This window comes from Ostrea edulis, chromosome 8 (genome assembly GCF_947568905.1).
Source record: "Ostrea edulis chromosome 8, xbOstEdul1.1, whole genome shotgun sequence".
In the NCBI taxonomy this organism is placed as follows: Eukaryota; Metazoa; Mollusca; class Bivalvia; order Ostreida; family Ostreidae; genus Ostrea; species Ostrea edulis.
Genome location: NC_079171.1, coordinates 65,164,870 through 65,176,453, shown reverse-complemented (window position 1 = coordinate 65,176,453; position 11,584 = coordinate 65,164,870). Strand labels below are relative to the sequence as shown.

At 37.4% G+C, this 11,584-nt stretch overlaps 1 protein-coding gene across 2 annotated transcripts in view; it reads left to right on the top strand.

Moving 5' to 3' along the window:
- Positions 1–97: 97 nt before the first annotated feature.
- LOC125662118 (cyclin-H-like) overlaps positions 98–11,584 on the top strand; it is a 31,898-nt gene continuing 20,411 nt past the window's right edge. The window contains exons 1-5 of one of the 2 annotated variants that reach the window (XM_048894299.2): positions 98–226; positions 6,704–6,836; positions 8,166–8,288; positions 10,363–10,436; positions 10,879–11,080. In XM_048894299.2, the coding sequence (XP_048750256.1) occupies positions 6,720–6,836; positions 8,166–8,288; positions 10,363–10,436; positions 10,879–11,080 (516 nt within the window). In that variant the 5' untranslated portion in view covers positions 98–226; positions 6,704–6,719. The remainder of the gene's footprint in view (positions 227–6,703; positions 6,837–8,165; positions 8,289–10,362; positions 10,437–10,878; positions 11,081–11,584) is intronic. The other variant, XM_048894300.2, reaches the window with a different exon arrangement.

Genomic DNA, 11,584 nt, shown 5'->3' with positions numbered 1-11,584 from the left:
CTCATGAATGCATCTTATACCTTGGATTTCAATCTAATTGTTTACGAAGCTTCGTAAAACTCTATATTGTTTTCCTTTATTAATTTTCTTTCTTTACGAATAAATATTGAACGAGTGAATGGTGTTATTGTCCATTTTTTCTCGCCAGCCTTCGCTGCCGTGTGGAAGTAGAAATCCTGCTGTACATCATTATTCCACGTGACATGTAAAAGAAAGGACGAATCAGGTTATTATCTAAGTCCCCGAAACAGACTGTAACATTCAAACAAACAGTCTTATAGATAATAAGATTAGGTATAGGCCTAGTAGATCCAGGGCACAGGCAATCTCTACCCAGAGTTGTCGTTCCTTGCTCTCACTTAAACCTCTGTTAACGTCTTAAAATAAGCAATGTTATTCCACATGTAAATCCACTTTTTTTTTACGGCTAATAAAACTAAGAACTATTTTACAAAATATCGGGAAAATGTAGGACAAGCAACTATTTGTAGATTTTTTCCCCATTACTATATATTCTTCATGTACCTATGCAGGGTTCGAAATTAACTTTTTCAAGCACTAGTCCGTACGGACTAGTAACTGTTGATGTTCACTAGTCAGCAAAACATTTTACTAGTCCGTCCAGTATATAATAAAATGATCTTCATTTTATTCAATAGTATTTAATCAAATCAAACACATCACAGTTACAAACAATTCAATTTCTGACACCTACAGAAGAAAAAGAGACCACCATATTTTATTTCGCATTCAAGATCTTCAGAAGCATACAATATTAACCTCCGAGTTAATCCTTTTATAAATGTCCATAAGTGCGTTCGAGATCGACGTTCCTGTTGTTTTGGTGTTCAGATCTTAGAGTCACAGGAGTTCGAAATTTTATCAATAAAGTAAAAAAAATTCACTCGATTGACCAAGTCATGATATGTTATGAACTACTGTGTTAAGAGTCACGAATGTCGAGAAACAAACGTGCATGTTCTCAGACCACACTACTTGCAATTCTTGCACCTAGAACACGTTCTCGTGATCAGATGTGTACTCGGCGTTTGGAATCGGCAGGAATTTGACAATTTGTGCACGTTCGAAGAACGGCGGTCTCGAACACACTCCATGTGTTAGGAAGATCAGGCTGTCATAGTCATGCAAACACTTGACCATGCAGGTAATCAACCATAAGTTCAAACATCTAAGAGACTCAGACAAATCTTACTAAAAATCTTTACCAATTCAAGATTGATTTCTGGATTTTCACTAGTCCGTACGGACTAGTGCTATAGAGAGTTCACTAGTCCGACACGTTTTTTACTAGTCTCGGACTTACGGACATGAGTTAATTTCGAACCCTGCTATGTATAGGCCTGGTGCAATATAACTATCCAATATCCACGTTTCAACCTAATTCAATGCTTCTTGTGTCGCAGAAAGACTTGACATCTGCTCAATATTTATTTATTTACATATATTTTTGTAACTGAAGTAAAAACCATGCTTTATTTGAGCATACGTTCCATTTTACAAAAATCTTGTAAAACCTTTGAATCGTTGAGAGAGGTGTAAGTGAGTGTAAGGAACGATAACTCTGGGTAGAGATTGGGGCACGGGCACATCACGAATTGACCCTCTCTATTCTATATTTACACAGGGAGGAACCCAGAATCCCGAAATTCGCTTCCGTCCCTGAAATATAAAAAGGAAACGAATGAAATTTTGCGGTAGCGATTTTGGGGATTCCAGATTCCTCCCCTGTGTAATTATAGAATAGACGATGTCCAATGTTAATGAGACAAAAAATTCGTGACGAGCCCTGTGTATAGGACTGATTAAGCAAGTATCCCTCTGTAGCACGAGAGTAAACATTACCATAAACAGGTGTTTTGGCGTCTTTATTGAAAGTAATGGCAAATCCCGTGCAATGGAGAATAAGTGCGGCAAGTATTCAACATGACGCAAATTGTTTCTATAAAATTGACAACATTAATCAAGAAATTGCATGTCAATATTGCTGCATAAGAGGGAAGCAGTCTGAAATCCAATACACATTGGGAGAGTTTTTGTTTTGATTACTATATTTGCAAACATTTTCGCACTCTTTCTTCTTTTCACATGAAACACGTAGAGATGTACGTACTCCACGGGTGTTTTTCTCAGTTGTACGTTGAGAGGGGTCTCGCTATAGGGGAAGTGTTCCCAAACTGTTGAGCAGTGAGGGTTCTTTAGCGTGCCACACTTACTGTGACAAGGGACATCATTTTTCTGAGGACCCGTGACAGTGTTCCCACCACAGCGGTTTTGTACAAGGTCCAGTACAATTTCAATCGGGGAATGTTACGTTGAAAATGATGGGGTCAAATAATGTATTGTTAGATAAAAACCAAATGCAGTCATTTATATATATCGTAATGAAAGGTTTACCTGCTCCAGTTTTATGTTGGATATGAAGTTGTCCCTCCCGGGATGTTGCAGATCTTGCCTAACAATTTAAGACATGCAGATCTATACCATATTTACTGTGCTTGTGAGGTGATAATTTGGGAAATTTTCAACAAGAATTTAGGGGAAAACGGTCAAATTTCAGTTGGGACTGGGTCCTTTTAGCAGACCCACAGGCAAGGATATTAAGTCCTGCCCCCTCCCGCTTGCCCAAAACTTGATAAAAGAATGCAGTGTAGATGGAATAAGCTGTGATTAGTTTGTAGGTGTAGACATACTATTTTTAGTGTATCTATTAAGCTGTGTTCAGTTTGTAGGTGTAGACATACTATTTTTAGTGTATTTATTAAGCTGTGATTAGTTTGTAGGTGTAGACATAATATTTTTAGTGTATTTATTAAGCTGTGATTAGTTTGTAGGTGTAGACATAATATTTTTAGCTCACCTGAGCTGAAAGCTCAAGTGAGCTTTTCTGATCACCCGTATTTCGGCGTCCGTCCGTCTGTCCGTCTGTAAATTTTCACATTTTCAACTTCTTCTCAACAACCACTGGGCCAATTTCAACCAAAGTTGGCACAAAACATCCTTAGGTAAAGGGAATTCTAAATTGTTAAAATAAAGGGCCAGGCCACCTTTCAAGGGGAGATAATCAAGAAAAGGTAAAAATAGGGTAGGGTCATTAAAAAATCTTCTTCTCAAGAACCACTGGGCCAGAAAAGATGAAATTTATATGAAAGCTTCCTTATATAATGCAAATTCTAAATTGTTAAAATCATGGCCCCCGGGGGTCAGATGGGGCCACAATAGGGGATCAAAGTTTTACATACAAATATATAGGAAAAATCTTTAAAAATCTTCTTCTCAAGAACCACTGTGCCAGAAAAGCTGAGATTTATATGAAAGCTTCCTTATATAATGCAAATTCTAAATTGTTAAAATCATGGCCCCCGGGGGTCGGATGGGGCCACAATAGGGGATCAAAGTTTTACATACAGATATATAGGGAAAATCTTTAAAAATCTTCTTCTCAAGAACCACTGAGCCAGAAAAGCTGAGATTTTTATGAAAGCTTCCTTATATAATGCAGATTCTAAATTGTTAAAATCATGGCCCCCGGGGGTCAGATGGAGCCACAATAGGGGATCAAAGTTTTACATACAAATATATAGGGAAAATCTTTAAAAATCTTCTTCTCAAGAACCACTAAGCCAGAAAAGCTGAGATGTATATGAAAGCTTCCTTATGTAATGCAGATTCTATATTGTTAAAATCATGGCCCCTGGGGGTCGGATGGGGCCACAATAGGGGATCAAAGTTTTACATACAAATATATATGAAAAATCTTCTTTTCAAGAACCACTGAGCCAGAAAAGCTGGGATTTATATGAAAGCTTCCTGATATAGTACAGATTCTAAATTGTTAAAATCATGGCCCCCGGGGGTCGGATGGGGCCACAATAGGGGATCAAAGTTTTACATACAAATATATAGGAAAAATCTTCTTTTCAAGAACCACTGAGCCAGGAAAGCTGAGATTTATATGAAAGCTTCCTGATATAATGCAGATTCTAAATTGTTAAAATCATAGCCCCCGGGGGTCGGATGGGGCCACAATAGGGGATCAAAGTTTTACATACAAATATATAGGAAAAATCTTCTTTTCAAGAACCACTGAGCCAGGAAAGTTGAGATTTATATGAAAGCTTCCTGATATAATGCAAATTCTAAATTGTTAAAATCATGGCCCCCGGGGGTCGGATGGGGCCACAATAGGGGATCAAAGTTTTACATACAGATATATAGGGAAAATCTTTAAAAATCTTCTTCTCAAGAACCACTGAGCCAGAAAAGCTGAGATTTTTATGAAAGCTTCCTTATATAATGCAGATTCTAAATTGTTAAAATCATGGCCCCCGGGGGTCAGATGGAGCCACAATAGGGGATCAAAGTTTTACATACAAATATATAGGGAAAATCTTTAAAAATCTTCTTCTCAAGAACCACTAAGCCAGAAAAGCTGAGATGTATATGAAAGCTTCCTTATGTAATGCAGATTCTATATTGTTAAAATCATGGCCCCTGGGGGTCGGATGGGGCCACAATAGGGGATCAAAGTTTTACATACAAATATATATGAAAAATCTTCTTTTCAAGAACCACTGAGCCAGAAAAGCTGGGATTTATATGAAAGCTTCCTGATATAGTACAGATTCTAAATTGTTAAAATCATGGCCCCCGGGGGTCGGATGGGGCCACAATAGGGGATCAAAGTTTTACATACAAATATATAGGAAAAATCTTCTTTTCAAGAACCACTGAGCCAGGAAAGCTGAGATTTATATGAAAGCTTCCTGATATAATGCAGATTCTAAATTGTTAAAATCATAGCCCCCGGGGGTCGGATGGGGCCACAATAGGGGATCAAAGTTTTACATACAAATATATAGGAAAAATCTTCTTTTCAAGAACCACTGAGCCAGGAAAGTTGAGATTTATATGAAAGCTTCCTGATATAATGCAAATTCTAAATTGTTAAAATCATGGCCCCCGGGGTTCGGATGGGGCCACAATAGGGGGTCAAAGTTTTACATACAAATATATAGGAAAAATCTTCTTTTCAAGAACCACTGAGCCAGAAAAGCTGAGGTTTATATGAAAGCTTCCTGATATAGTACAGATTCTAAATTGTTAAAATCATGGCCCCCGGGGGTCGGATGGGGCCATAATAGGGGGTCAAAGTTTTACATACAAATATATAGGAAAAATCTTTAAAAATCTTCTTCCCAAGAACCACTAAGCCAGAAAAGCTGAGATTTATATGAAAGCTTCCTGATATAGTACAGATTCTGAATTGTTAAAATCATGGCCCCCGGGGGTCGGATGGGGCCACAATAGGGGGTCAAAGTTTTACATACAAATATACAGGAAAAATCTTTAAAAATCTTCTTCCCAAGAACCACTAAGCCAGAAAAGCTGAGATTTATATGAAAGCTTCCTGATATAGTACAGATTCTAAATTGTTAAAATCATGGCCCCCGGGGGTCGGATGGGGCCACAATAGGGGGTCAAAGTTTTACATACAAATATATAGGAAAAATCTTTAAAAATCTTTTCCCCAAGAACCACTAAGCCAGAAAAGCTGAGATTTATATGAAAGCTTCCTGATATAGTACAGATTCTAAATTGTTAAAATCATGGCCCCCGGGGGTCGGATGGGGCCACAATAGGGGGTCAAAGTTTTACATACAAATATATAGGAAAAATCTTTAAAAATCATTTCCCCAAGAACCACTAAGCCAGAAAAGCTGAGATTTATATGAAAGCTTCCTGATATAATACAGATTCTAATTGTTAAAATCATGGCCCCCGGGGGTCGGATGGGGCCACAATAGGGGGTCAAAGTTTGTTTTTTTTTGGTTGTTTTTTTTTTTCGTTTTTTTTTTTTTTTTTTTTGATATAGTGCAGATTCAAGTTTGTTAAAATCATGGCCCCTGGGGATTGGATGTGGCCTCAAGGGGGTCATCAAAGTTTTGCATACAAATTTATAGGAAAAATCTTTTAAAATCTTCTTCTCAAGAACCACTGAGCCAGAAAAGCTGAGGTTTATATGAAAGCTTCCTGATATAGTGCAGAATATAAATTGTTCAGATCATGGCCCCCGGGGGTCGGATGGGGCCATAATAGGGGGTCAAAGTTTTACATACAAATATATAGGAAAAATCTTCTTCCCAGAACCACTAAGCCAGAAAAGCTGAGATTTATATGAACGCTTTCTGATATAGTGCAGATTCAGGTTTGTTAAAATCATGCCCCCTGGGGTAGGATGGGGCCACAATAGGGGATCAAAGTTTTACATACAAATATATAGGGAAAATCTTTAAAAATCTTCTTCTCAAGAACCATTGGGCCAAAGAAGTTCACATTTACATGAAAGGTTTCTGACATAGTGTAGATTCAAGTTTGCAAAAACCATGGCCTCCAGGGGAAGGTTTGGGGCCATAATAGGGACTACGGTTTTACATGCAAATAGATATGGAAAATCTTCTGATATGGACCAAGGTGACTCAGGTGAGTGATGTGGCCCATGGGCCTCTTGTTAGTATATGTAAGCTGTGTTTAGTTTGTAGGTGTAGACATAATATTTTTAGTGTATTTATTAAGCTGTGATTAGTTTGTATGTGTAGACATAATATTTTTAGTGTATGTAAGCCGTGTTTAGTTTGTAGGTGTAGACATAATATTTTTAGTGTATTTATTAAGCTGTGATTAGTTTGTAGGTGTAGACGATGTTTGCCACAAGCAGTCAGCTGAAGCACTGGATGTTTAATGATGAAACTGACATCCAGTCACTCAGACATGACACGAACCAGAAGTTTGTGGAGCGGCATGGTGCCCGAATGTCGGTAAGAAATGAAACTTACTGGTATGAATATTAATTAACTAAAGTGACAACCTTTGAAACCATATCCTTAAACATGGAGTAAATTGCATTAACACATATGACAGGTGCTTGGTTCTTAACATATGACAGGTGCTTGGTTCTTAAAGACCCATCTCATGACCGTACGGTCAGTGAAAATGTAGGCGGAGCCTAATCTAAACAGATGTTATTTACCTGGAGTGGCCAGGGTCTACCAAGGTGTTAATTGCTATATCCCATGACACTCAAAGAAATACACAGAGGCAGAACATGGTAGAAATCTACCTGTCCCTGCTTTTTTATAGTTTTGATATACACAGGACCTGTCTCAGTGACCTCTGCAGAGTTTCTGTGGTCATAGTGTTTGAATAATGGTTGTATTCCTAAGGGTAGCTGAAACACATTCTACACCCACCCCTCTCTCTCTCTCTGTCATTGACTCAGTGAATAATTTCTATTATAAATATAGAGGTTTCATAAATTGATGACATAAATCATTTCAATAGGTTACAAGTTTTAAAACTTATTCTGTTAATTATTGTTTGATTTCTGATTGTGTAATTTGTAATACATGTACAGGTATATAGAGGGGGGAAATTACAATTATATTGAAATTGCATTGTGCACGGGCCTTTTTAAAAACAATTGAATTACAAGAAAATAGCAGTTGTGGACAGGTAATTTGCTATCAAAACTCGGGTATACTGGGCTTCCTCAAGATCTAACGAATGCCTGTAGATACTGGCTGTTATTGTTATCAAAACACCTCTCTGGGGTAGCCCCAGACCACAGTGTCTGCAGATGTCACTCCACCTGAGATCTATTGTTAAATGTTTGATTGGCAGGCAGCTTACAATTTGGGGGTGGCAACTTAAAATTGGGTCTTTAACATATGACAGGTGCTTGGTTCTTAACATATGACAGGTGCTTGGTTCTTAACATATGACAGGTGCTTGGTTATTAACATATGACAGGTGCTTGGTTATTAACATATGACTACGCATCTAATCTTAATCTCGGCGAGATTCGTCGAGGCTGGATATTTGGACTGATACCTCTTCCCTGTCCATATACCCAGCCGAACCAAATCTCGCCGAGATTAATCAACAGGAGTTCAACTCCGTATAATGTGTGAGGTTAGATGTGTATTCATTAGTTAGAATAATATAACTGTGTCTCGGGACAGGCCCTGCACCCCAGTTACATGACCGTTTAATTGATGACCGTTTAACCACTGATTGTTTCACTGTTGACTGTTTAACCACTGACCGTTTCATTGTTGACCGTTTAACCACTGACCATTTGGTTACAGGAGGAGCAGAGACGTGCTCACTTTCTGACTTCATCCGAGGAGAGACATCTCTGTCGCCATTTTGAATATGTCCTCAAGGAGTTCTGCAGCAGGTTCCATCCACCGATGCCTAAATATGTACTGGTAAGTCTAGATATGTACATGTAAGTGTAAATATGTACTGGTAAGTGTAAATATGTACTGGTAAGTGTAAATGTGTACTGGCAAGTCTAAATATGTACTGGTAAGTCTAGATATGTACTGGTAAGTGTAAATATGTACTGGTAAGTGTAAATATGTACTGGTAAGTGTAAATATGTACTGGCAAGTGTAAATATGTACTGGTAAGTCTAGATATGTGCTGGTAAGTGTAAATATGTACTGGTAAGTGTAAATATGTACTGGTAAGTGTAAATATGTACTGGTAAGTGTAAATGTGTACTGGCAAGTCTAAATATGTACTGGTAAGTCTAGATATGTACTGGTAAGTGTAAATATGTACTGGTAAGTGTAAATATGTACTGGTAAGTGTAAATATGTACTGGCAAGTGTAAATATGTACTGGTAAGTCTAGATATGTACTGGTAAGTGTAAATATGTACTGGTAAGTGTAAATATGTACTGGTAAGTGTAAATATGTACTGGTTAATGTAAATATGTACTGGTTAATGTAAATATGTGCTGGTAAGTGTAAATATGTACTGGTTAGTGTAAATATATACTGGTAAGAGTATATATGTACTGGTAAGTCTGAATATGTACTGGTAAGTCTAGATGTGTACTGGTAAGTGTAAATATGTACTGGTAAGTGTAAATATGTACTGGTAAGTGTAAATATGTACTGGTAAGTCTAGATATGTACTGGTAAGTGTAAATATGTACTGGTAAGTGTAAATGTGTACTGGCAAGTCTAAATGTATACTGGTAAGTGTAAATATGTACTGGTAAGTCTAAATGTGTACTGGTAAGTCTAAATGTATACTGGTAAGTGTAAATATGTACTGGTAAGTCTAAATGTGTACTGGTAAGTATAGATATGTACTCGTAAATGTAAATATGTACTCGTAAGTGTAAGTATGTACTGGTAAGTCTAGATATGTACTGGTAATAGTGGTAAGCCTATATATTGTACATATATTTACTACAGGTATTGCCAGACGATGTCATCAAACTGTGTTCCTATTGTGTTTGATTTACAGTCCCTGTGGGAAATCCTAAAGATTTACATTCGGGGAAATCCTAAAGGTTTACATTCTGGGAAATCCTAAAGATTTACATTCTGGGAAATCCTAAAGATATACATTCTGGGAAATCCTAAAGATTTACATTCTGGTAAATCCTAAAGATTTACATTCTGGTAAATCCTAAAGATTTACATTCCGGGAAATCCTAAAGATTTACATTCCGGGAAATCCTAAAGATTTACATTCCGGGAAATCCTAAAGGTTCACATTCCGGGAAATCTTAAAGGTTCACATTCCGGGAAATCCTAAAGGTTTACATTCTGGGAAATCCTAAAGGTTTACATTCGGGGAAATCCTAAAGGTTTACATTCCGGGAAATCCTAAAGAATTATTTCCCCTCTGGGAAATCCTGAATAATTTGACATCTCGCTGAAAACTCTTGGTCGTGGACGTGAAAATCTTCACTGACAGTGATTTACATTCCCTGTGAGAAACACTGAAAATTGACGTTCTGGGAAATCCTAAAGATTAATTTTCCCTCTTGGAAATCCTAAATATTTACATCCATAGATATTTTCACCCCTTGAATCCATGGCCTTCAAGTTTGGGGTAAATAGCGATATTTGATTAAAGTTGGGAGATTTGTTTCATATAAAAAAAATAAGAAAAACAAGCAAAAAGTTAACCATTTGATATTTTAAAATTTATTATCAATGTGGCTGGCTTAAACACACTTTAATTTCCAGTCTTTGGCAGAGAAAAAACTTTCCCAAATTTTTTTGCAACAAAGTGGCACTGATGTTGGATGGCCGCTCATGGCATATTCTCATCAAAGCATCCATCATTTGGGAATTTTAAGGCATCATTTTGGGGAAAACACCTGCTTTTCAACATTGGGAATGGGGCTGAATTTCGGTCCTCTACAGACCCTAAAAAACCTCTGACATCTCACTGTGAAGCTCTTCACTGTCCCTTAACACGCGCACTTATTGTTCTTTTCTGTTTTATATTTTTATTTATTTTTTGTTTTTCAGGGAACCGCTCTGTGTTACTTTAAGCGCTTCTACATTAACTGTTCTGCCATGGACTACCACCCCAGAGACATCATGTAAGATTCAAAATTAATGGAAGGATTGGTGGGGAGTTAAGCCTTATTACAGGTCTTAAAACTATAGCATTAGGCTCAGTTGATTTTCTCGAATTATATCTGTCAGTTAATAAGGGCACTGGTAGGGGGCATGTATTGCTTATGTAATACTCTCAGAATGTGGGTTTGATAAATAATTCAGCATTTGTACCTTTACTAGAAAAAGCATCTGTTATTGAAATAGTGTATTCAAAAGAAAAACAATGTTCAGAATTACCTGCACCGTGTTGATGATGTTGATATTTACACATAGATTGACCTATGTGTACTTGTACATCATATTGAGGTTGACCTATGTGTACTTGTACATCATATTGAGGTTGACCTATGTGTACTTGTACATCATATTGAGGTTGACCTTTGTGTACTTCTATATGATGTTGATGCTGTTGTTTATACGTAGGTTGACCTGTGTGTACTTGGCCAGTAAAGTGGAGGAGTTTAACGTCTCCATCACCCAGTTTGTGGGGAACCTCAAAGGGGATCGAGAAAAATTTGCCAATACAATCCTGACATTTGAACTTTTATTGATGGACAAGCTCAACTACCATTTACTGATTCACAACCCCTACAGACCCATGGAGGGTCTATTTATAGATCTAAAGGTGAGAGGTCACTCACTAACACTGGACTGAACCAAAAAAGCAAGTGAGCATTTCGGATGAAAATTTGTGCATGGTCTGTTTTCATCGTTGGTGTCAAACTTTTCACAAGTTCATCTTTTTCTTCAAAACCACAGGGCCAATTTCAACCAAACTTTGCACAGGATATCCCTACGTGAAGTAGATTTAATTTTGTTTTTATGAAGTCCCACCACCACCACCACCACCAAAGGAAGATTGTCAACTTCCCATAATTATGTAGCAATACTCCATTATCACCTGCATATAGTGTTTATATGTCTCAACTGATTCGATATGCAAGAGCTTGTTCTGCATATGATCAGTTTTTAATTGAGGCAAGCTACTGACAAACAAGTTGATGTTACAGGGGTTTCAACAGTCTCATTTAAAGTCAGCATTTCACAAATTCTATGGTCGTTATAACGATCTAGTCTGCCAATACAACCTATATCATTGGGTAAAATGCTGTCTGACGTGTTTCATACT